This window comes from Rhinolophus ferrumequinum, chromosome 8, assembly GCF_004115265.2.
Source record: "Rhinolophus ferrumequinum isolate MPI-CBG mRhiFer1 chromosome 8, mRhiFer1_v1.p, whole genome shotgun sequence".
NCBI classification, from domain to species: domain Eukaryota; kingdom Metazoa; phylum Chordata; class Mammalia; order Chiroptera; family Rhinolophidae; genus Rhinolophus; species Rhinolophus ferrumequinum.
In genome coordinates, this window is record NC_046291.1 from 92,287,548 (window position 1) to 92,314,574 (window position 27,027).

General features: G+C 40.9%; 1 protein-coding gene across 39 annotated transcripts in view; it reads right to left on the bottom strand.

Annotated features, from left to right (window-relative positions):
* CLASP1 (cytoplasmic linker associated protein 1) overlaps positions 1 to 27,027 on the bottom strand; it is a 246,530-nt gene that overhangs the window by 101,190 nt on the left and 118,313 nt on the right. For all 39 annotated transcript variants that reach the window (XM_033111629.1, XM_033111635.1, XM_033111608.1 and 36 more), the window contains 10 exons: positions 15,310 to 15,462; positions 12,603 to 12,676; positions 11,501 to 11,593; positions 10,422 to 10,567; positions 9,422 to 9,557; positions 8,307 to 8,377; positions 4,653 to 4,712; positions 2,907 to 2,984; positions 1,274 to 1,441; positions 632 to 681 (listed from right to left, as the gene is read on the bottom strand). In XM_033111629.1, the coding sequence (XP_032967520.1) occupies positions 632 to 681; positions 1,274 to 1,441; positions 2,907 to 2,984; positions 4,653 to 4,712; positions 8,307 to 8,377; positions 9,422 to 9,557; positions 10,422 to 10,567; positions 11,501 to 11,593; positions 12,603 to 12,676; positions 15,310 to 15,462 (1,029 nt within the window). The remainder of the gene's footprint in view (positions 1 to 631; positions 682 to 1,273; positions 1,442 to 2,906; positions 2,985 to 4,652; positions 4,713 to 8,306; positions 8,378 to 9,421; positions 9,558 to 10,421; positions 10,568 to 11,500; positions 11,594 to 12,602; positions 12,677 to 15,309; positions 15,463 to 27,027) is intronic.

The window sequence follows — 27,027 nt, forward strand, 5'->3', positions numbered from 1 at the left end:
GGTCACTGAAGAGAGTTCAGCCAATGCTGAGGAAATGAAAAGTGACCGCAGAATACACACCTGTCACATCTGTCTTCTTACAATCAAAGACTATAAAACCCCAAAGAATTGGACCCTATTTCTGGTTAATGTGAGAAGGGAAACAATGAAAATTGTTCAGATCGGGCCAGTTTCCTCACGAGGTGGCAAAGTGTGCACTCTGACCCGGACCCCCCGCTTCAGGAAACACTCCCCTCTTCCACCTCTGACGGCCGCCATGCCGCTGCTGCTGCTCAAAGCATCACAGGCTTTCTTTACTCTCTCTCACCAGGGGACCAGAGAGAAGGAACTGCCTATTTGTGGCAGTATGCACATGCTGGAGGGAGGTGTGTGAAGAGAGGTCCCAGAGCCCAATTTCTGCTGGCCTACGTCATCCTGACCATGTATCCCCACAGCTAACGTCCTGGGAAAGTGGGGCTCCGTGGGGACAGTAGGAGCGCAGAGCAGAGCGGCACGCTCTGCAGACGTGAGGTGGCGCTGAGAGCAGGTGGCTGGCTTCCAGCCCCGAGAGCAGCCTGTGGGAGCAGCAAGCCCACCTGCAGTGGTGGCAGAGACGTCCGGTGTACCACCATCTCCACACCGTTAGTCTTACCTCTTGAGTTGGTACTTCCAGTAGAACTTCTTTTGGCAGAGAGCGGCCGACTGAAAGTAAAGGCATAAACCTATTTATTATCAAATGTGCACTTGATCTGCATTAATACAGGCACAATCTATAACTCGAAATTATGAAAATGAATAATTATTTCAGAGTTTTCAGAATTTCTCCAAGTAATTTTGGCCACAATCTTATAAACTCCCAATTTCAGAAAAGATTTAACACTATATTTTCAACTAATCTCCCAAACACACAGAAAAAAGTCATAACTAGAGACAGACATTAGAAGTGAAGATGATTAACACATTAAGTCCCAGGTTTTGAATGCCCTCCCTTTCAAAACTTGTCTCCAAGTTAATACGTACATGCTCTTAGAAGACATTTTGAATAATTCACTTACATCACTCCAAAACTATACAATTGAACTGCCATATGAACTTAACTAAAAACTACTTATGGCAGAGACCAAGGCCACTTAGATCTTACCATTCCCACAGCACTTCACCTAGTCCCCGAACCCATCTGAAGTAAGGGGGGATTGTAACAGGCACATACATATATGTAAAAGACAGACCTAGAATTTGCGTTGTCATGCAGCCAAGTTTTAAACATAAAATCTCACATTCCTGAATCCCTTACTTCAGACTCTCTTGAGAGCTAGAAGACGAGCGATCAGATTGCGGCAAAGACACGATGCTGTCCGAGTTCTTCAAATGGGACTGCAGAGCCTTCTGGTAGGAGGACTCCAAGTTGTGGTATAAATGCTCTGCCTCTCTGCTGAAGTGACTGTGGAAACCCCAGTAACACCTCGGGAAAACACAGCACTTCCTGTTAGTCAGTGGCTCACCACAGGCATTTCGCTGTGCTCAGGAGTGCACCCCGTGACACTGCCCAGGACTAGACTCCTCAGTTTACCTGCCTAGGAGCAGCACGGTACAAGGAAAAGACCGTGGACACAGGAGGCCTGCTATGAATCCTAAGCTCACAACATGCTGGCTGACTGACACTGGGCATGGTACTTAACTTCTCTGAATCTCAGCCTCATTTATAACATGGAAATTACAGGGCCTAACTTGCAAGAAGACTGGAGAGCCTTAGGGAGGATGGAGCTAAGACATCTAGAACTCCACCTAAAACACGGCAAGGGACTCATTAATGGCAGCTTTTATCAACGCAGTGTGACACTCATTGATTTCAAGTATTTAAAACTTAGATAATTCACACAAAAGAAAATGGAAAGATGCTCAGAGCTACTTGAAATTTGTATCACATTGTGACTTAACTAGAAAAACGGGGAGGCGGGAACACATTCCAAGAATAAAAGCACCTTAGCATCGATCATTAACAAATCCATTGCTAATAGTTTTTAGCAAGTATGAATTATGCCACTTATTTTGGCAGGAACTACCCACGATGACATTGGGGTAATTAAGCACTGCAGTGTCATAGTGAGGTCCTCCCCAAATCTCAGAAATGAGACAAATATAACTTAACCGAGAGAGCAAAGAGCACCAAGCACTTGATCAAAACGTCTTAATGCAGCTACGTAAAACAATCACATTCCAGGCTGGTAAGAATGGATTTTAATCTGTGTCAAGGGGAGAGGTGGTCAACTACAGAAGCGCAGAAAAAACCAGCACAGGTGCAGAGCTGGCAGTGCTCATCTACGCGATGGCAAGTCATCCCAGCGAGGTACATGTACTGGGCCACCGCCACGTGGCTGGGCATAACCACTCGGAAGAGCGCCTCAAACGGAGACGGCAACGACAGGTGACCACGCTGATAATCTGCATATCAGCTCAGTCATGTCCCTTCATTGTGATTCTCACTCTCAAACAACCACCGGATGCTTGCACGATATGCTCACAGGGAAAGACTCCCCTGGTCGTGGTTATTCAGAGTAAATCAAGGTCGCTTTGGATTATGACTTGGCTTTTAACACGGCTCAATGAGCAAGAGAATGCACTGAGTGTGCATACAAGTGCTTTTCTGAGTCATAAATCTTAAAATGAGCCTTTTGTTGTCTACCTCAGACCTCGTTATATTCAAATAATACAATCGTTCTTTCAGGCTTGGGCACTGAACAACCTTCTAAACAAAAAACTACAGAAATATTCTGAAATGGCCTTTCGGGGTCATATTTATAAGTTATGCCTAACAAAAAGTAAAAAAAATGTTCACTTAACAATGTGTTTTTAGTAAGGCAATCTAGAAAATGCATCTGAGAAATAAAATAGTGCCTAAAAACAGTGGTGTACAAATAATCACTTACTTTCTGGCTTCTATCCTTGCTTCGGAATCGGCATCATGTATTCCCTTCTTTATTGTTTCGGCTAATACTGATATGTGTCTAGATATTTAGAAAAGAAAGTAGTAATAACAATCATTAACATGATTCATACGGATGGAAACAAATGTGAGAAATAACTTCAAAATGGCAACGCAGAGCCTTTGTGCCAAGTGAGTCAGCTAACATGCAGCTTAGAAAACCAGAACACTCTGCAGAGCACCTCATACTGTCTCAGTGGCCCCCCACTGTCACCGGCCTAGGTATCCTGAGAACCCTACTCTCTGATGGGATTCTGGTGTGAAGTTCTTAAGTTACAGCTGATTGTTTTCCAGGCCATTCTTATTTAGCTCAATCTTAATCAGCCAAATCAAAAAAAGCCTATTTTTCCATAGTCAGAACTAGTTTGTATGAACATTTTACGGAGATGATAGTAACCTAAACACTAACGAGCTATCGGCATCACATGCCTGCAATTACACAGCATGTTTTTTCACGTTCCACTATGCAATATGAACAACTGTAGAAAATTATGTAACCATTGTATAAAAAGGCATTCTCTTTAGTTGTGTTCTCCCTGAGAAGAAATCATTAAACTGTCTCACTATGAACATTTTACAGTTTTAGGAAAAGAGAAATGACTAGGATGAGTAGTTTCCCAGAACGAAGATTGGTTCCCGATTTTACCAGCCCACGCCAAGTCTTTGCCTCATTCCTTCACCCATTCAATAAATATTTAGGGAGCACCTGCCAAGTAGCAGGTGCTGCGCTAGGAGATGAAGGAACACATGAGGCGTCCTACATCTGAGTTCTTCATGCATTTCTGTTCTTACTCTCCTATCCCCACATTAAATCCCTCATCCTACTCTCCACCTCTAAATTCCAAAATTACCACCAAATCAAAAGGATATAATACCCAAGAGATTGAAGAAAAAGTATTGGGGAAAAAAAAGTGCAACTATCTTCTAGATCAAAATATTTCAGATGAAATTCTATCTCTGGGAGTCTGGCTTTGTTACATCTCTGACCACTGCAGTATGGAGTGGGACTCCAGAGTGTACTCAATTTATTAAAATTCCACGCTAATAAAATGTTTACTATGCTTTAAAGTTCTTCGCAAACTATAAGATATATCATTAAAAAAATGGGTGGCACATATCATCTATTTCTCCAAATTTAACTCAGAAAGAATAAAAGCACCTAAAACTGACATGAACTAAAAACGGGAAAAAAGGAATCTCAAAATTAAGAGGCAGGCTTCTTCAAGGATTCTGTCATAATAATCCTACTTTTTAGCATATACTAATCTGAATAAAAAGAAAACGGTTGACTTTCTGATACAGAGGGATCAAAAAGGAAACTTTCAAACGAGTGAAATACCTTTAAGGACCTAAGAATTATACTGTGCTTACTAACAGCTTTGAACACTTACCTCACGGGAACTGACAGGAATATCACACTGCAGGATCAGAGTCAATAAGGAGTTAACCGGGCTTTGTAGTTGTCATAGTGCACATCTGCCCACATCTCTACGCCCACTAATATTTCAAGCAGTGAAATTAACTACAGGCTTCTACCAATATTACACGCCTCCCATCAGTAGAGATAACAAAAGTAGTCGTGCGAACAAATGCTTACATTCCTTCATTTCTGATAGAAAGTGGGTTGGACCACTGGCATTAAATCTCAAGAGTGAATTCAGAGGACTAAAACAGCAAATCAGATGCTCACCGTTCCAGGGAATGTGTTTGCCATTCTTGTAAAAGTAATTCTAAAAATTCAAAACAGCGTCTGAAAATTGTAAAGAAAAAAAATACGTAACTTAGTAATTTATGTTAGTGAAAATAGAAGCTTTTTTCTTAAATGACCAACACAACTTTTTATAATTGGGAAATTTTTTCTAATTTCTATGATTTAAAATATGGAGCATAAAGATGGAATCAGAATTGACTGAAAACCAAAGCAAATGAAAAAAATAAGCATTTATGGTGGTGAGAAAGAAAAACCAGAGATACAGGAACAAGATACAAGAGTTCTCTCCAAATCACAAACTTAAGCTTCATGGGGAACATTATTAAAAGGGCGTATCATTCTCTTTACCTCAAATAATACGTTAATACAGCATGTAAACATGCATGAAAAGATCAATGTACAGTACAGAATCAGGCAATTGGTCTCTGCATTAATTTCACAGAATGCCTTGCAGAAATAAGTAAAAACTGCCCTGAAAAACAAAGTGTGTGTCAAATTTTCCTGCTCAAGTCCTAGGTAGTGCTTAGAATATATTTTTTTCCAGTGACTCGGCTATTTTCCTCTCTTTAATCTTTCAACATCCTTTCTACTCCAGCCTTTTCACTCTTGTGATTTTTCTTGGTCTGGTTTGTGCACAAGAACAATTGTAGGCTCATCTCCTTTGGATTACATCACCACTTTGGGTGAAGTCCCGGATATCCATCTTTGGAGGAATAAATCTGAATAGTCTTAGGAACACAGTCAAGGAAACAAATCAGAAGGTAATCTTTCTCTAATGATCAGACTTCTTTCCCATGATCCCCCCAATTCAAAACCTCAATAGATCTTTAATAAACCCTTACCCGATGCTAGATGCTAGAGATACAACGGTAACCAAGACATGACCCAGTGAGTGAGACAGACAAGAAAGAGTCACCATGTGCCAGGAGCAGAGGGGGCTCTAGAAGCACCCAGTCCCTGGGCTGGAACAGGACGGAGTGTGGGGCTTGGGAAGCAACTTTCTCTAAGGACCGCCGCTGGCCTACGCCACATCCTGCCCTCACTGTCGCTTTCCCCACTCCTGCCCCAACCTAGGCCATGTTGATTCTATTTCTACCCTTTTCCCCGTGTCAGTTCCTCGTCTTTTTTTAATTTTTCAATGCATGTGTTTATGTCTATATTTATTTATCTCTTAGTGAAAGCAGCCATCTTTAGTGCTAATTCTTGTCTAAAATGTGTTAGAACAAACTGTTTTAGGTTTTATTTTCAAGTTTTTAGACTAACATCATACACAGAAGTCTATCAATGTTGGCATCCTTTAAACACGTCAGTAATTAAACACATCAGGTTAGAACTTGTCTCTTTCCTTCACCTACTTATCATTCCAAAAGCAGCTCAATTCTCCACTTTCTATGAAGCTTCTTGGGAGCTGATTTTAATCACTGCTTTCTCTGAATCCCTAAATCCACTATACATATGCTGTAACCCACTCTTACATTGCTTTGCCTTATTGTTTTTAACGTCCCCCAATTAAATTATAAAGTTCTTAAAAACAAGGAGATTATGCAATCCATTTCTTAAAACTTCTACAAAGCGAAGCGAGGCCTAGTGCACTGCTTTCGTTTCACTGTTCCTTACCTGTCCAAAGGCAGCGGGACGGGGCCAGATGGTCCCTTACTTCTTTCAGCATTAAGACACATGGTTCTTACTGACACTCACTATGACTAAATGAAGAACAGCAATCTGGATGCGTGGCTCAGAAACTGAAGAAGAGGGTGGCAATTCTACTGTCACAGTGATTGTGGCTGCTCCTCACATTTAGTACCAAAGGCCAGAAGTGTGAAATGCTATGGACTGAACTATGTTACCCAAAAATTCATATGTTGAGGCACTAATCCCCAATATGATGGTATTTGGAGATGGGGTATTCGGGAGGTAATTAAGTGGAGCTCTCAAGAAACACCAGAGAGCCGACTAACACACTCAACATCCTGTCAGATTCCACAACAAAATGTACGTCACTTCACTGCAGGAACTCTGCCTTACACAAAGGAAAGTCACATTCTGAATTTCTCTTAGAAACCTAAAACAACAGTAACAATAACAGCAGCAGCAGCAACAAATTCTAAAATGGCTACCATTTATTAAATGTCAAATCCTTTTATGTGAATGACTGAATCTGCAGAACAACTCTGTGCAAGGGTTGTTCTTGCACAACAACCCTTTTTTTGACCTTCAAAAAATTAGTAAGTGGGAAGAGGTAATACGTCAACCCAAATCTGTCGGTTCTGAAGTTCACTATCATCTGTCCACCTAGCTGACTTCACGCTGTCATCTCTAGGGGGAGCTGAAGCTGTTCGCTCCAGTCCTGAGAGCGGCTGAACTGTGTGTCAAGGCTAGATTGCGTTTGTCAGTTGCATACAGTTCAGCCATGCAGTTCAGAATTAAGCTTTTTCAGTAGAAGGAGCAAATTTCTTTCCTCCTGGCTGCATACAGTTGGATTACTCCCTTTCTTTTCTTCCACACAACTGTGAATAAGATGGCAGTAGGGCTGCCTAATGCTAAAGAGGGTCCCTGACCCATGGAAAACTGGCAGGACCAACAAGACAGCCTAGGTAAGGAAGGAAACAGCAGGCAGCTAAGGTGAGCTGGATGCTAAGCCTGAGAGGGAAGGACTCTCCCTCTCGCTGGGCTAGGACCAAGACACAGAACTCCAGGAAGGGGGCCAGAGGCTGCGGCGCACTAACGTACACTGTGAGGCTCCTGACAGTGTCACTGAGAGGCTTCAGTGGGTCCATGAACCCCTGAAAATCTATACAAAACCAATCTGTGTATTTACATTTTCCTGGGAAGAGGGGCCAGAGATCTGAACAGACTTTCAAAAGACTCTGTGACTCAACAGTCAAAAATCATAAATTCCAGCAAGAAGAGCCCTTACTCCTCACATGTGGGCCAGGGCAGCCCACCAGGACACATGACAAGACAGGGGCCTTACTCCTCACATGTGGGCCAGGGCAGCCCACCGGGACACATGACAAGACAGGGGCCTTACTCCTCACATGTGGGCCAGGGCAGCCCACCGGGACACATGACAAGACAGGGGCATAGGAACAAAGCTACAGCTACCCAGGGTGTATCTGCAGGGTTTATCTCCCACAACTGTGAAGCAGAGCAGGTGACGGGTCAGAATTCAGAATCCCAGAAGTCACTATCAGAAGATGCAGGCATACACCTCGTTCTACCTAAGCTAATATTAAATAAATTCCATTAATTTTTACAATGTTTTTGTCTTGCACGCCATCACTGTCTTCACATTCAGAGGATGCGATAGACCAATGACATAGGTAAAGGGATTATCTCAGGAAAAAAGGCACAGGGGGTCCTCTCTCCCTCATTCATTCATTCACTCTCATCTCTCTCTCTCTCTCTCACACACACACACACACACACACACACACACACACACACACACGAGGTTATCCAAATTTACTTTCCTGATTATTTAGATCATAATCCTTCATCCAAAAGCAATTATTACAACAATCTTAAATAATATTAAACATGGCAAATAAACTTTTTCCCATTGAGGGAAATCTGAAATTTGTTTTGTTTTAAACAATTCAAAATTAATGAGGAAACTGTTTTAAAATTTACCTTCTAACTGCAACAGATTTAGAGGTACAGTTGCTTGTTATGACAGGTATTAGCCTAGGGATGTGTGTGTGCTGTGGGAAAGAACAAAAAACAGAGATGAACAGTTGAAAATGCAATAATAAAACAAAACTAAGACAACCACTTCCTTACTAACCTACCTAACACACATACATATATATTCATAATAGAATTTCACAGAGTTTAAAAAGGAAAGTTTCATTGGATATTGCTGCCAAAGGCCATGACAAAATTTACAGAGCCAAAACAGACATGATGATACGTAAATAAGTCTAAAATTAAAACAAATCATTAGTACAAAGTCTAAATTATCTGAGCAGCAGAGGTCTGAGCGAGTCCAAAAGGAATCAGCAGACCAATTTATTTTTATATCGTTTCAGTGGAAATGTTCAATAATGGCATTGGGTTTAATCTGAAGCAGGCAGTGCCAACAGTAAGAACTAAAAAGAATACAAAGGAAGTAACCCACAATAATCAGGACTATTCTGGGTAGATATTCGTTAGCGTCATCAAGCCCCAGTCACAAGGCTTGCCTCTGGGAAAAGGGGCTTGAAGGTAGGGAGAGGTGATATGGAGAAGTTTCATTTAAGACTTTGTGAACTAGGTTTTACTGAAAACTCGTACATATATTATTCAGATAATTATTTAAATCTAAATAAATGTTTAGAAAACTTAATTGAAGAGAGTATTTTGTGTCTGTGCTTGCCTACAATTAATTAAATAACAATGACAGGTGAGTAACAAAACCACAAGCACAAATACCTAAAATGGAACGACTGGGGAGCGGAGGCAAGAATGGAAGTGGTATCTGGAGGTGTAAGAAGAGCAGAAACTCAGAAGCAGACGCAGATGTTCAAATATTTAAAAGCAATGATAAATCAATCAACACCTCAGTAACTATACACCATATCCGTAATTCACATTACGGAATGTAAAAGGCTCATATGCTATTACTGGGAAAAAGGGCCAATACTGTATGTACAACACGATTCCAACTATATGTGATCGCTCTAATGAAAAATGCCTCTAAATACTGCTTACCAACCACCAATATTTACCAGTTGCCTATTCCATGTATGGCTCCAGAACATACTTACCCGAATGATTAACCTAACAGCTACCACACCAGACGTGGACATAATTTTGGCACTGTTTGGAATTAAATTAAAGATCGTTGGCATAATGGCTTCAGCTCCATGGTCAAACTTATTCCCCAGAACTGATGACAGATGCCTACAATAAGAAATGAATACTGGACTGTAGTTACATCTCTTGCAAACAGTGAAGCATATAAACCTCTTAACATTTTAGAAACTTCAAGTTATCTAGGGATAAAGGACAAGGGTGTCACATCCTTTCGATGGACATGTAGAGGCCGTGGCAAACAGCCATTAACCCAAGAGTTTGTTCCTTTTTTGAAAATAAGTCATTTCCAACTAACTAATCTTAAAATAGCAAAAAATGGACAAATTGATCCTACACTAATAAAGCATAAACATGAAAAAGCGCCCTCACCCTTTTATTTTTAACATAAAATACTCATGCTTCAAAATGTGGCAGCAGCCAAAACTTTAAACAGTTCAATACCCCCTTATGTTGCTGCTCCTCTGATAGTCAGACATACTTTCTAACACAGAAGTTCCAGCTTCAAACAGTCATACAAGTTTAGCTAGGATAAAATTTTACTGCAGTACATGCCCTTAACTTTAACTTTACAGCTTCAGTACTCTTCTACAAACAAACAAACAAACAAATTCTGACAATCATGTTATATCCTGCGAGGAAAATTAATGAAGAGGCTAAGAAATACAATTTATAAATTTCATTTTTTTCCATAGTATAAATAACAACTGCTTCAAGTTTAAAATAAAGGCTTCAGAGCTAAGTCACTGAATAAAGTTTCAAACCTGTCACACTTCACATAATTGGTCAAGAAATATTATAAACGTATTAACAGAAGTGTAACTGGAATGGGTCCGGAGGACTAGTCAGAATGACATTGAAAAGACCCCTCAGACCGATGCAATGACCATCTCTGAAGCCCTGTGCTGCGGCTACTTTAAGAAGTGTTAGAATCCGGAGCTTTGCCATCCTTACCCCAACGTGATACACGCCTCCCGCACTACCTGAGACCGCAGATCCTTAGCTGATAGTTTAAAGGCTGCATCCAAAAGTCGCAAATGTTGAAAGAAGTTATCATACTCAGCAGCACCAGCCAAAAGTAAAGATCTAATCTTTTTTAGCTAGTGGGATAGAGAAAATTAAGATATACAAAACAATTTCTAAAACAGAATATACAAAACAATAGAAGCCACCAAATATGAGAGATCATCATAAAAGTTAAGCAAAATAGAAATAGTTTTACAAAGATAATTCAGCCACTCAACTATTACATAACATACTGAACAAATCTACATATCACAAATAAGAACAATTTTTGAAATGTATCTGTGATACATTACAATTTTACAAAGTGTATTTTTTAATTGGAAACCATTTAGTATACTTGTACATTCTGTGCTAAAACCCTCCTTTAGCTTGTAAAAAGCTCCTCCCCTAAGCTTACCTTCCCCCACACCCCACTCTAACCGCCATTTATTTAATGAATCAAACATCTTCCACTTTATCATTACTGTAAGGCTGGTCTGAACTTGAAATAGAATAAAACAGCAATTTTCCACCTCTCTGCTTTCCAGACATACCCTCACTTCAGTGTTCCGCCCACTGACTTTCATTCTTTTATTTTTGAAAATAGATAGAACTTATTGTTTCTCGGCCTTTTGGCTAAGATCAAGTGTAAAAATAGACAGGACACAACTTTCTGGCATGTGAGAAGAAGAAAGGAACAGAGGAACACACACTGAAAAAGCCACTTTACTGCCCAACAATCACAGATTTAAATCTTTACCAAGGTGAAAGTGGAGGGTATCACCAGACATTCCACAGTCTTTGTTAAAAATACAGGGTAAACAGAAAGGTGTAAGTTGACATGTTTTAAAAGTAGAAATAGAAGTGAGGTACTCTACCAAAAGGTAAAGTGTTAATGCAGTAATTTATATTTTAAAAATTTCACCACTTTAAAATTCATTAGAGCTGTACCCCAATTTCATAACAAAGCATTTAGAATACATAAATAAATCTAATGAAAATGTAATCACATGAAGTCAACAGCTTACAGCGTATACTCTTTGCTCCCAGTCATGCTTATCATCAGAGAGTATTTCCCTGATCTTGTTTATGGATTCCTCAAGGTCTCGGCTGGAGTAAATCTGTAAGCAGAATTGATTTACAATCAACATGGAAGAAAATTTAAAGAATCTACAAAGATTATTTCTTAATTACGTGACTTCGAGAGCATTTAGTAAGTATAATAAAATAAATCATTTCATTTCCCAGAGGACGTATGAATGAGATAACATCTAGAAAGATTTGTCTTAGAATGAGCTTCTGACCCATTGTGAATACAGAGACCTGATTCTGTGGATAACCTTGCCTGAAATACAGCTTTACTATAAACCTAACAGATGATTTCACATACAAAAGAGAAAAAAGCACCCTAGGGAACTGTTGGTGATTCACAAGTCACTTATTACTCTTAGTATTCTGTATAACCCCACATTTTACTTGTTTAACTGTAATCACTTTCAAATCTACTTTCTCGTTTAAGCCCACATCCTAAGACAGGGAGGCATGCTGGAAAGGTCAGAGATTTTAAGTGCTGTTGGAATCCAGAGCATGGACAATCAGTGTAGACCGAGGAAAAGTACTGTTAGCGTCAATCAATAACACAACACTGAGGCACAATGCAGTTAAAATGTGTGAGTGTACCCCAACTTTTATCAATAATCTTTGCTTCATCTGTTAGGTACTGAAATGAAGCAACAAGATGGTATAAACTAAGCTTCTGTTAAAGCATTCTTTACAGCTTTTCAGACACCGAAATCCCTCAAATTTACAAATTTTTCTAAGAAACATCCCTAAATAAGTTTGCTTCTTTGTTCCTTCATCTAATCTAATCACTTTCTTTCCCCTCTTTTATGTAACCTGAGCCACAAACTTATTAGAGCAAGCAACTTCTCTCTAGTTCTGCTGGAAGATTATCCTGGGCCTGGACTTTGGCTCCTCCTTTCCGCTATAAAAGGCACTGCACCCTCAGATCTCCTGTACTCCTGATAGTTAGAATCCCTTACCTAGTGAGGACCTTCACGATCACATATTTGGAAAATGAAATCTGAAGAGGACGCCCTGCTTGTCATCAAACGCACGGCCCTCACTCACCTGCACCATAGGCACATCATCAAAGGCTTTAATAAAATCCTCTTCATCAACTGCTCCAGCTCCTTCTTTTGTAGCTATAAAAACCATATTTTAAAAATGTAAACAATGTGCATTGGGAGAATCTGAGTATGTACGATAAAAACTACATTTTGGTAGTTTGTCACTATTTTTTTAAAAGCTTAATAAAAATGTAGTGTTGCGGACTGACAAACATTACTGACTTTTAATACCAAGGTGAAGGGTAGTAATTCTCTGTCACAGGCATCAGCATAAAGTCATCTAAAAAGACCACTAGCTTAAGCACACACAGCACAGGCTTTAGAGGATTTAGATGATTTATATTCTATTAATGGGCAAACATTTTGAAAGATTACTAATAAACAAATATAAAAGAAAATTCAGTTCTTCGGGGAATAAAGCAGATTATATTATTGTTAGAAATCTAACATAACGAATTTGTGAAATATTCAGATAAGTTCTAGAGAATTTAACAGTTTCATTTCAAATTTATATTAGTCTAAAAACATTTCCATTTCCTTTGAACTCATTCATGACAGCTGTGTCATTTTTTCATGTATGCCTCAGTAGCAAGCTTCCCCCATAAAGTTGTTGTAAGATGCTTTGTACACTTAAAAGTTAATTGCTATCATTTGGGAGAGAGTTTTTTTCTTTTTGCCAATATGAACTCCACATATGAAATCTTGTGACATTTTATCAGGTTTTGTTTTTCCATAATAAAAGTCTCAAAATTGGTGCTACGGTCACCCTCGTAACCCTCATTAGTGATTTACACTGATCAGTTGGAGTGCTTTTCTAGAGCTTCTTGCCATACAAGCTCTCTTGTGCTTGGTGTCCAAATGGACTACCTAGACAGAAAAGGGCTTTACAGACAACTCCTGGTAGCAGTAAACAATCACTCACACTGCATTTACCAGCTAACTACAACAGTCACTAGTAACACACTGTGACGTGGTGCTCTGTGTCTGGCTTAGCATTAGGACTCGACACAATGGAACAGGCAGGTCCTGACAGCCTCCGCTGTGCTGGAAGCACTGAGTGTGCCATGTACCCATATACTGAAGAGGACCCCAAGACCAACCACAGTCCCTAAAGAATCTGAGCCCAAGGAATCTGACAAGAAGGAGCCAACAAGAAAATTCATGGCAATGGTGTTACACAAAATGGAAAAAAAGAGGAGATGAGGGCTGAAGGAGAAGACAGGACTGGTATCTCTGCATCATTTACACAGTGGGATTTGTAGAAGGGCTATGGGTGAGGGGTGGGAAAGAACAGAAGTGATCTGGGCACGCAGACATTTTCTAAGCTTTCTTTGTGGAAGTGATACCACCCAAGAGTAGATCAAGAAAAAGGTTTAGAATGTTCAGCCGTAAGAGGAATGAAGTACTGATACATGCTACAACGTAGATAAACCTCAAAAACATTATGCTAAGTCAAAGAAGCCAGACAAAAGAGCACATGCTGTATGATTCCATTTCTATGAAATGTCTAGAATAGGTAAATGCATACAGACAAAATGCAGACTGGTGATGGCCAGGGGGGAGGAAGAAATGAGGAGCAACTGTATAAATGGTATGGGGCTCTCTTTTGGAGTGATGAAAACATTTCTGAATTAGACAGAGGTGGTGGGTGCACAACACTGAATGTACTAAGTGCCGCTGAATTGTTAGCTTTAAAATGGTTGGTTTTATGCTATCTGATTTGAAGCTCAATAACAACAACCAATTATTTAAATGCCCCCCACAAAAAGATGAGAAAGAACTACGAAGAGAACAAAAGTAAGAAACAAGCATAACTTATCCTTCTGCCATCTCTGATGTGAACGTCACTCTCTGCCATCAGTACGGCTTCTTTAACACAGAGACACTGGTGGCAGAGACACCGAGGTGGCAGCAAGCTGATCCAGGCAAGCCACCAGTAACAGACCAGCAGAAGGAGAGGGCATTCTAATGCTAATCCTTACTCCAGCTTGAACTCAGCCATCCAGCCGAGCTCAAAAGCCCAATGCTAATAGTGAGCACGGTTCTAAAAGCAGTGGCTACATGCTATTTTTGAAGTAAAAAATAAGAAATTTGCATGCAAATTTAAAATGTGGCAGGAAAATGAAAGTTGTATATAACAAGGACTCAAATTGTCTAAATGGGGGGGGAATGAAGAGGAGGGATTCAGGGAGGAAATCTTTGTAAATCAATTTTCAAAGCCTCAGGGAACTAATCCCTACAATTTACTTAATTCAATATCCATAATAGTCTCACAAGGAATAATGCTACTTGTAGAACAAAATACATTTTAAAGACAGAAGGTACAATGTTTCTTGTGGCTGGTCTCAGTCTTAGTCAATAAAAATGGCTAAAAAAGCCCCATGGTAGTTTCAGGCATTGCCGGATCCCAATACCAAATGCCATCAGGGCGCACTCTGTTCTTCCTGTCTCTTAGCTATGCTTTCCTCTGCGCAGGCTTCATGCTCGTACAGGCTCTGCTCACCAAAATGTGGCCACACAGCAGCTCTGACTGACTTCCAGCTTATCAGCATGGACAGCACAGTACTAATTTAAAGAACAGCCAGCAGAAACATACTGCAAATAGGATTACTTCACTTCTGAAGGACACAGGACGCATGTACCATGCACGTCTAGTTTTAAAAGCTTGCACAGCTGCCCCCACAGCACCACACAGGGCTTGGTCTTACCTGAAGGCTTGGATCCAAGGGTGGAGGATCCGAGCCTGCGGGTGGTCCCCATTCCAACATTTCTCCGTGAGCCTGATGGAGCTTTGGATGATGTAGAACTGGCAGAGGAAGGTCTGTTACCATCCACAGAATCTTCATCATCAAAATTTTTATCTGAAGAGTAAGCACAGACACGATTGCTTTAAAAAAAGGACTTTTTCACCTGAACTTAAAGCAACTAGCCTTTGAGATGAATGGTCTGCCACCCCTTGGAATCTGAGGTGCCAGTCCAGGGTCTTTCGAGGCCTTAGGTAAGTCCAGATTGCAGCTACAAACATCAAACTATCTCTCACAAAACCAGCTAAAAACAGTTACTGTACCATTTTGGCATATTTCTAACCATGCTTTCATACATTTTTTAATATAGGTTGGTGCAAAAGTAATTGCGGTTTACAAGATTAAAAAATTAAAAAAACACAAAAACGCAATTACTTTTGCACCAACCTATTAATAGTTGACATAAGCCTATATATTGTATATCACTTTGGAATACTTCTTATTTCAACATGATAAAACATTTTCCATAAAGACCTTTTAATGGTTGCATGATACTTTGTAACCACAAAATGCCACCACTGAAACACTTTCATGATGTTTAGGGTAGTTCTAATACTCCGTTAGAAATAAGACTGCAACAAACACTTGCATTTTTGTTTGACTTTCTCACCATTTTAAGAAAAAACATCCCTAGAAACAATATTACTGAGTCAAAGAGTATAAAAGTGTTTGATGTATACTATACCAAACTTATCTTCAGAAAGGTCATATGGTAGCTACAGAACCTCGAAATGGTCCTATCCTGTTTAACGAGATACTGAGTTGTCTTTCAGATAAAAGAGACCAAACCACAAGTCAAGCAGCCAAAGCATGCACAGAGGAGAGAACTCTAACCTCCAGCTGCACCCGGAACCAAAGTCTTTACCCACCCACCAACACACACATACACATACACATACACACACACACACACACACACACACACACACACACACACAGAACCAAAGGACTGGGACATAACTGGAACTTGAACACCGGAACCCTTTCAGAAGCCAAGGATCTGTTGTCCAGGAAGATCTGGTGTTGCCGTCCCTTCATCATTAATGGGCAAGTTCATCAACAAGCCCCACCAGCACTTCTGCGTATGTGTCCCCCTCAACCATCTAAAAGCCCTTAACCTCGTCCAGCAAGCACCATGAGGTCTCCCATCTCCGCAGCTGGCACCTTCCCGATCAAGAAACCTTTTCTTACTCCAAATTCTGACATTGAGTTTTGGTCTTTCAAAGTGTCGGGCACCCAAACTTTGGTTCAGTAATAATAGAAATACATATTTTTCCTAGAAGTTCAAAGAAGTGCCCTTTTTGCCACACTCTTGCCAAGACTGATTACCATTTTTAAAGTTTGACCAAAATTTCACAGGTGAAAAAAAAAGCTGCTTCTTTAATGTTACACTTCTCTTTTAATGAGATTGAACAATTTTTAATAAGTTCATTAATGTCTAAATTTTCTAAGCAGCAGTGGGTCCAATCAATATTCCTCAGGCTGCATTGAAAATTAAAAAAAAAAACCACATTTGGGCTTTTAAAAAACCAACATGTTTATACGCAACACTCTGATAACACAAAATAAAGCCATCACCGTGCACTGTGCGTGCACTGTGCAGAGTGCCGAAGGCCTACAGAGCAGGCGCCAGTCACTCAGGAGGCTGAGCAAAGAGCTCCAAAGTAACTAAAAACAGCAAAAGAAAACTAATATCTATCGCTGGAGATATTCAAGATTTCTGAAAAGGGGCGTTAGACCTTTACCAGTAAGTTGGGAGTGAATAACTGTTCCCCTCATAACAGATACAAATAACAACGTGTTTTTCGTGATCTAGCTGCTTTTTAGCTCAACTACCAACAGCCAAGGCTAGTGTGGACTCGGGACTCTGCTGGTCCTCACAGCTCACCAACAAGCCACTTCAAAGTACAGCGCTCCTTTTAGTCAACATCAAGGCGGGGAAACACATTCCTGCAAATGCATATCCTCGTGCAAATTAGCCTCCTCCAACATGCCTTTAAATTTCCCAGGTCATGGGATCGAGGCTATGCTTATGCGGTTTCACAGATGGTTCTTTCCATCCACGCGTCAACTTCTTATTAATTCAGATATTCAGTGGTAATTAACATAGAATTCCCACGTGGGTTGAAAAGGTGATTCTCAAACTGCAGAGCACATTAATATGGCCCTCTCCAAGAGTAAAATGAAGCCTGAGGTAAAGGACAGAACACCCCAAAGGAGAGGTCACCCACTGAGCACTGACTGCATCACAGCCACGAGGACTCGCTGGGCTGATCTGCCCTCAGGAGAGCTCACAGCACCGGAAACACTGTCACTGTGCGACCATGCTGAAGCTGCAACCATCATCCCTCCCAGAACAGCAACAGCCCCAGTCATTGGAAAGGTAAGTGATGAACGGGGGAAATGAGGACACTATTATTACACGTCACTCAAAATGCACTGGGATTGCCTTTCTAACAGGCAGGCATGCCATCTGGCGTTGCATTCAGTTACTGAATTACTGTCAATGGACCAGTTTCTTGGACTTCTGCTTGCAGCAATGATGGACTGGCAAGGACCAGAAGTCACCTCTTCCAGTAAATAGCTAAAACCAGACCAAATACGTAAAACCACCACTTTCAGACAGGACAACAGGCAGTGCAGAGCTGGATCCCTGACAGCAGAAAAACAAACAAGATGACCTATACAACCACCCCTACTTTCTGCCTGGAGACAATTTCCAGGCCACCGAGTACAGGGAAGGGGAACCCAAATTGAACTTGGAAGTGTTGAGAAAATGAAGATCAGAGTTCAGGGAGGCTGAGGTGGCTGGAAGTTACAGGGCAGAGTGAGAGAAAAGAGGAAGCTACCCAGAAAGAGAGCTCTAGAAATGTGCTAAGTTCTAGGCCATACACACGTGAGTGAAATTCCACAAGGCAGGGCAAAAAATGACCAGGAAACTATAAACTGATTCCCAAAGTTTATACAAAGTAGGAAGGAAGATGTTCAAACACCAGTGTTGGCAGCGACTCACTGGAGGCTTCCAGCAGTGACGATCCCCCACCCCTAACCACCCCCAACCCACCTCCCAGGGCAGGCTCAGAACTGAACCATTTCTGGAGTGAAGGCCACGCTAAACCTGCCTGATCAGAGTTTAAAAACAGGCCCCAAGGGGATTAGACAGATCTGCAAGTAACTTAATTAACTGCTTTACCGAAACAAAGCGTAATGTTCTTTAAAGGAATGTAACAAAATGCAGACACTCAACAATGTAACATTCACAATACACAGCATCTTAATTTCATAAACATGGAAATTTCATAAACATGATGAGAAGCAGGAAAATGTGGCCCATAATCTGGAGGAGGAAAAAAAATCAGAAAACAGTAATGACAGAGACGATGAAACCAACAGATGAGAACATTAAAAACTGCTATAACTATGTTCCGGTATTAAAGGAACACACAGACACAATGAAAGGAAAGGAAGGATTTTTTTTATAAAAAAGGACCAAGTGGAACTTCTGGAAATTAAGAAAACACAGCACCCGAAATGAAAATTTCACTCAATGAGATTAGAAACAGATTAGACACTACAGGGAAGAGGAAGAAAAAAAATCAAGGAATATAAACACATAGCAATAAGATTTAACTAAAATTAAGCATAGAGTCCAAAAAAGCAGGGGGATGGGGGCTGTAAAAATAAGAGGAATAGAGTCTCAGAGACCAGTGGGCTGATACCAAGCAATCTAACATTCCCAGCAGGAAACTGTACTCCCAGCCGGAACCAGGGAGAAAAGACACATTTGTCAGGAACAAATGACAGCAGGCTTCATCAGAAACCACGTGCACCAGAAGACAATAAAATGACATCTTGAAAATGGTGAAAAGTATTAACTTAGAATTCTATATCCGGTAAAAATATCTTTTAAGGATAAAGGCTAGATAAAAACTTATTCAGACAAACAAAAGAAGAATTCATCACCAGCAGACCTACCCGCACTCCAAGAAATGATAAAAGAGCCTCACGCAAAAAGAAAATGATACGAAATGGAAAACAGGATTTATATAAAGAAATGAAGCACATCGGAGATAGTAAATACGTGAACAAATATTAAGACTTTCTCCTCGTATTTTAATTACTGTAAAAGATAACTGTTTAAAGCAAAAATGAAACACTCAACATTTAGTGTCCACTCTTTACGTTCTCATGTTGTAGCCAGATAACCTGGTGGCCAGAGAAAGGACGTGCATGTTTGCACGTGGATGTGGTGACAGTTAGGACATGTGTTGCTGTGTAGGGTGCCACACAGAAAACTGGGAAAGCATGAAGAAAATGGAAATGGTTCAGATTCTGTCCTCGAAGAGCTCCTATTTTTAAAAGTCAACTATAATTTGTCTAAATTTACTGAGGATGTCACCTAATCGTGTACTGCATGGGAACGCACGTTTCAGCTCCAATTCCTGTACGGAAGCACCTCCCAGGAAGGGAAGGGAGAGAGGTACGCTGAGCAGCCCGTGCAGGGTTTTAAAAACAGAGCTCGATAGTCCCACTCAGTCATTTTACTGACCCTTTGGAAACTTACCTGATTCTATCAGGCTTCCTTATCTGATTTCCAAACCAGATTAGAAGAAACAAATATAGGAATAGTGAGAAGGGAAATTCAGGAGTTAAGCTCAGTCATGCTAATGAGATGTGAAAGATGAAAGCCTGAGAGCTAAACAGAAAGTACAAAAAGCAAACTAACATAGAAAAACCCCTAAACCCAAACTGCTTAGAATGCCAGGGCCAGAACAGAGGTCAGATCCCATTCATACAACTTAACCGCACAACAGCAGACGCTCGCTACCGTGCACAATCAAGATTCAATTCTTTTCATGCGTATTTTTCTGTGGAGTAATGAAGAAAGCAATTCATATTTTCTATCTGAATTGGGAATTTAGGGGAACGGGAAAACAATGTACCATATTCGTCCTCCACATTACCAGCTGGACACACTGCTTTAAATTTAAAGATACTTAGCCTGAAAAGATGTTTGGAGGATAAGAGCCAATTGGACCTATTATTTGAAAACGAATACACTATTTAAAAGTAAGTTTACCCTATGTTTTCCAGCTTTTTGGACACCCAGAAATTAAAAGCAAATTATAAAGGAGGGTAGGCCCTCAGAAAGGTGCCTAGTTCCAGTTAACTGGGACAGTCTCTTATGTAAAAGGTGCCATTCATTCCTTAACTGGACAAATAAGCTATATTCACAACTGCACAGTAAGTGTGCAGAGTGGATCCACTCTGAATCCAGTCCAGGATAGCCCCAGTTGCAGCTTCTAATATATGTCAGTATTTCTCAACCAAAGCAATCCATAGTGAATGCTACAGGTCATTTAAATGCCCGTTTTCTTTAGGCTTTTCAGCTTAAGCAGACATTTGTTAGCATACAGCCTTTTTTTTCTAGAGCTTTCACTAAGGCAAAAACATGTGTGAAAATGAGTATTTTTAGCTATATAAGCTTGTGCTGTTACGTTAAGATTTTTCACACACTAAGACAACATATGTTACCCAGAAAATAGTCTCACAGAGGGATAAGTTCTCCCTGAGCCCAAAGAAATAATTAATTCTCTCTCCAGTCACCACTGCAGACTGCCATCTGAGAGTCACGTCTCTCATGTGACAGCCTGGGATACAAACCTGTAATCAGGTCACTGGAGCCTTCAGTTCTCAGCCACCATCACCTCCTTTAATCCTTTAAAAAATCACCTGAGCTACATTGTTCCTTTTAGCACTGGGACAAGACATTTAAAAATGACTCCTGAGTTTCTACAGAGCAACACTGTAATTTCCATCCAACTTAAACACCCCGCTCCTAGCAACCCAGTTAGCAGGCAAGTAAAGTGAAAAATCGCAGCGAGAAATAGCAGTAGTCCAAAAAGGACTACTGATACAAAGAGATTTTAAAACACAGAAAGACAGGGCCCTTTGAAAAAAAATTAGAAAGCTAGAGTGCAAACAGTCACCTGTGGACTCACAGGAAAGCAGCAGAATTCTGAAAGCTGAACAAGCCTGTGAACTTGTCTTGAACAAGTCTTTGAACTGTGATCAAGATGCTAGGTGGGGGTTGAAGAGTGACCAGGGCTGGCTCGGGGAGGCCAGAAGCAGCCCTTCGTCAGCCTCACCTGACTCAGCTTCGGAAATCCCTAAGGCCCCAGCTGCCTCAGAAGGGAACTTTCATCAGGCTGCAGAAGGGAAAATACAAAGCAACAAACCACAGACGTATCCTATGGCTCAAAATCGTCAGAAAGACCACTGTGTACCCCTGTGACTATAGGTTTGGGTATGAGAGAGCAGAAAAACAGATCAGTCTCAAGACAGACTTCAAGTTTGGTGCCTGAAACTTGGAATTACAAGCTTTAGATTACACTGGCCATTAAGGAAATTCACACACACACTCGTCTATGAGGACCAACGAAATGTCACAGAAACTAAGAAATGTCTGTTGCATTGTCCACCCGCCAGGAAGGCAGAACCTAAACCACAAAGCTTCTCTCTTCTCTCCTGAGGCTCTGACCAGTGGAAGCCCAAGCTCACGAACTGTCTGTTTCACTGCATCCGGCTCACCTTGTGGAAGCTGAGACTGCTGGCAGGCTGTCAGTCACCCGCTCTGTTACTGGAGCCCTCCTCCAAGGCAGTAAGACACGCAGCAGCCCAGCGACTAGAGCTTCATCAGCATCCCCAAGAGGAGGCTGGGCCAGGGCTGGCTGCCTTTCGTCAATATCCCCTAATTTGTCCTTTCGCTTTCTCCCTGGTGTTCCTAACACCTACAACAGGCCAGGCCAAAACCTCGTGAGCATCCAAAAGTGACTTCTGGCAGTCTCCATGAAGGCAAGCAGAAGTTGTGGATGGATGCAAACTATTCTTCATGGACCATTTTTAGAAGCTTTATTACTTTTAAAAATGTGTAAGATTTAATTAGATAATAGTCAAACAAGGCTATGAAAATACCTGAGGGCAAATCAAGAATGGTAATTACTACCCTAAATATTTCTTAACCTTCCTGATTTCCCTCCAGACAAAAATATCTTTATTCTTTTTTCTGATAAACTATGCCTATTTTAAAATCAAAGTTAAAGTTCTCCTATAAGCAATCACAACCCCCCTCCCAATTAAACTGCTAACACTGATACATATGCATTTCTAAACCTTAATGCATTCATAAACCGTATCATCATACACACATGCACAAAAACTGCTTTTTGCCTAGTACCAATATTTAGTAAATATTTTCTCTGTCAATATGTCTTATCCACTTTTAAGGACTATCTATTATTAAACAGTTCACATATATTACATTTAATCAATCACCTATTTATAATTTGACTGTCTCAAATTTTACATAACACCACTGCAGTCCGTATGTTTAAAAGTAACAATAGCTAATGATTACATCGTGCCTAAATGCAGGCCAGCCCCTGTGTTTGGTTCTCTGCATATTCTCATTGAATCCTCCCGACAACCCTAAGACGGAAGTACTGTCATCCCCTTACGCTGAAAGATGAAAAAACTTAGTGCATCAGGTATAAATGCCCCAAGTCACACGGCCGGCTAGAAGCTGGTTGAAGCCAGGATTCAGTGGATGTTTGTCCGACTCAAGAGCCTATGATTCGAGTCATGACAATAAACAACCACCCCAAAAAGCAATTCACAGCAACTGGCCATTTATGTGCTGAGCAGGATGCTAAGTGCTTTCTGTGCATTACTTTATTTAATTCTCATAACAGATGTTTGCTTATTTAAGAAAATTATTTCCTTAAAATAATTTCTTAAATACAGACTCATCAATATTTCTTAAGAACACAGACATTGAAATCCTCAACAAAATACTAGCAAACCAAATCCAGCAACGTATAAAAAGAATTATTCATCATGGCCAAGTGGGATTTGTCCCAGAAATGTAACACTGTTTTATATACAAAAATCAATTAATGTAATCCATCATATTCATAGGATAAAAGAGAAAAACAACATGCTCAATAGACACAGAAGTATTTGACAATATCCGAAACAAAACCCTTTCGTGCCAGAAACACTACAAACGGATTAGAAGGGAACGCCCTCAACCTGAACACATCTACAAAACACAAAAAATGCACAATTAACATCGTACTTCAGGAATAAGAGAAGATGCCTGCTCTCACCACTTCTATTCAACCCTGTTCTAGAAAAGTTCTATCCAGGGCAATTGGTAAAGAAAAAGAAAGAAAAATCATCCAGAATTGATAGGAAGAAATAAAACTATCTTTATTCACAGATGACATAACCTCGTATATGGAAAGTTCTAAAGAATTCACTAAAAAACTCTTTGAATTACCATATGAATTCAGCAAAGCTGCAGGATAGGAAGAACCAATATAGAAAAATCAATTATATTCCTAATCTATACATCATCAATAAGCAATCCAAAAATGAAACAAGAAAACAATTTAATTAACAATAGCATTAAAAAATAAAATACTACTTAGCAATGAATTTAACAAAAGGGCTGTAAGACATGTACACTGAAAACTACGTAACATTGTTGAGAGAAATTAAAGACCTACAAATGGAAAGACCCATATTCATACATCAAAAGACTTACATAAAGTTACTTTGCTCATTATGCAAACTATATTTCTTGCCCGTTTGTCCCCACCAGCTTTTAATTTTAATCAAAGTTGGATGCTGCCTAGAGAGGCATAAAAGTGTAAACCACACTGTCTAAACTGCGTATTTCGGTAAAAGGTTGTTTTTCTTTGAAGTTTCTACATCCCACACCTATCAAAATATGGGGAGAGGGTATGTGTCTCCCCCCAAATCCAGAAAATATGGACCAGTATTAAATAGGACAAGTCCTATTTAATGGTGCTCTGTAAAAAATACCCTATTTACTATTCATATTCTGAAACAAAAATCCCTCTCCCCTATTTACAAAACTAAGAAATGCTTTTGTCAGAGCACAAGGAGTATAAAAATGTTTAACCTGACTGGAAATGCTTGTATATTTCACAGCACAAAAATAGGAGTGGCATAATGGAAGATACCAGGGTGCTTAAAGAGTTGCACTTTGGCCCCTTTGGCACCAGTCATCCTCCATCTACCACAGAAAAGGTGAACCTGAAACAATCAGGCTTTAGAGTGAGGGGTCACTTTCCAATCCCTTAGCCAAGAGCATGCGGCCAGCAAGTCAGGCTGGCATCTTAAAGCCATCTAAACCAGGATACCCCTAGCGCAGCTAAAGAAAAAGAGAGAACCAGAGCAAAGAAAGGATGACAAGCCAAAATCCCTTTTCACTTTTACTAATCCCTCAAAAGGGAGGTAAAAAGGGAATAAACTCGAGGCAGACAGGCAAGGAAAACGTCACGAGAAACTGGAGAGGGAACTGAAATGTGAGGAGGGTAAGAAGCAAATGTCCACTGATGCCTAATTCTTTGAGGCACTGCTGGGGGTGAGACGCTCCCCAGGGATAAGAACTGCCTTCTACAGGTGTGGGTCGAGGCCCATTTCTCCTTTGGTCTCAGATACAAAATGTTCTGGCTGCTGCTCTACAGCTTATACGCACGTAGTAACAGTGAGCAGGCTCAGGAGAGACGTCTCCCAAGGGGTAGCTGACAACAGAGGTGCCCAGGGATGATATGATGCAGGAGGAATGCACAGCAGGCTCTGGGCAGTGAGTCTGTCCTAAGGTGGGGCCATTAGTCAGAGGCCTGAACTTTCATCAGGACCAACCTCAGGGTTCAAGAGGTTTAAAAAGAAAACAGAAATAGGCTTCTGCTTCCTTAGCTGTGAAAAAAAGAGACACTACAGGGAACATCCAAAGTGTCGTCTGCCCAATACCAACCCTCTTCTACCGGCAGCAGGAACAGTTCTTGGGTAAACAGCACCCCCGAACCTCCACAGCCCCTGCTCACAGTGACCACACCTCTGCCTCAAGGATGGGCAGACCCAGGCCTGAGCTCAGCATCAAAGCTCCACCCCACCCACCACACTAATTCTAGAGCCTGTTTTTCTTGAGTCGGAGCTGTGTAGATGCAAGCATAGAGCTGCTGGAGCCAACAAAACCGAGGTGCTTGCCTAAGAGTGCAGCAAACCACAGGACAGCAGAGCGAGAGGTGGTGGGAGAACTGAGACCAATACCAGGTTTGCATCCCTGGGAGTAAAGCTAGATCTGGCTGAGACCTCTCTGTTACATGAACCAATTAATTCCCCTTTTTACTTACACACTTGGAATGGAGCTTGTGTCACTTGCAACCAAGACAATCTCTGTACTACCTTAAAAGGATGTCATGAAGATTAGACAGAACGTATGTAAAGATACGAAAGCTACATACTCAACAAATGCAGCTATTTACACTGTCACTGACATGCTTGGAGCACAAAAAGCAAGCCCTTCAAAAATATGTGGATGGAGCTGAAGAATTGAGAACATAATTTTTTTCAGTGCTCTTTAGAGGCATACACAATGAATTCAGTTTATACAGCAGGAAAAAATGTACGGATATTTTTGAGAAATGGAAGGCACAGTCAAACCACCTTCCCTAAAGCTGGTTCCAAAAGGAAAAGAATCCATCTGCCCCCTTGTCTAGATGCGTTGAGACAGTCTCAACAACAGTTTTCTCAGGGTCACAGGAAAGAAATTTGCCATTTATAAGAAAAAGGCAAAAAGCTAAATTAGGAAAATGCTTCCACCAAGTGGCATCAATTTTTTAAAATCTCCCTCAACCTGCCACAGTCTCCTGTAACTTGGAAATTCAAGTCCAGGGCACAGGGTCACCAGAAAAGTGATTTGGTCTCCAAGTAATCAATCAGTCCCTTTGTTATTTCTCTAATGAAAGTGGATGAGTGCCAAGAAGCACCAGCCTCCTCTCCCTGGGGGGCTACTGGAGCGGACACCTCCTCTCAGTACTAACAGCACACCGCGTGCTTCTTCTTGCCTTCATCTCCAGCACTTAATTATTAAGCCTAAATACAGAGGGTGCCAAAAAATGTACACACATTTTAAGAAGGGAAAACTGCATTAAAACTGTAATACTCAATATATACCGATAACAAAAGATGAATCCAACCCATGTTTGACTTCTGCAATTACAATTACAAGAGAGGCTCAAAGTGGTGACCATCAGCATCTAGACACTTCTGATGACGATGAACTACTGCTTGAGCAACGCTGACAAAAGCGTCCACTTGTATACGTTTTTTGGGACACCCCCGGCCCGGTATGTGCCAGGTAAGGAAAGGCAACAGCTCTCACTTGAGCTCACAGTCCAGCGTGGGGCACAAGCGAACGGCTGCATTATGATTCAATGATGCTTTGCTAATGGTACGCACAGGTTATGCCACATGAACACAGAGCGGGGCAAACAGAATCGGGCCACGGACACTGAGGAAGGACCACTGTGCCCTCCCACCCCCCACTGCCATACTCACTCCATCACTGCGCCCGACAACGAGGGACGACACTGACGGGGAACGTGAGGGGTGTGACCCGTGTGCTCGTCCTGCTCACTCAGAAACACCGTGGGCCACCACGCCGAGCGAACATACAGTGAAGAGAACAGACTCCAGAGACGCCTGAGCAGAAGTAAGCGGGGCAGGAATTGCTAACGAACATAATGA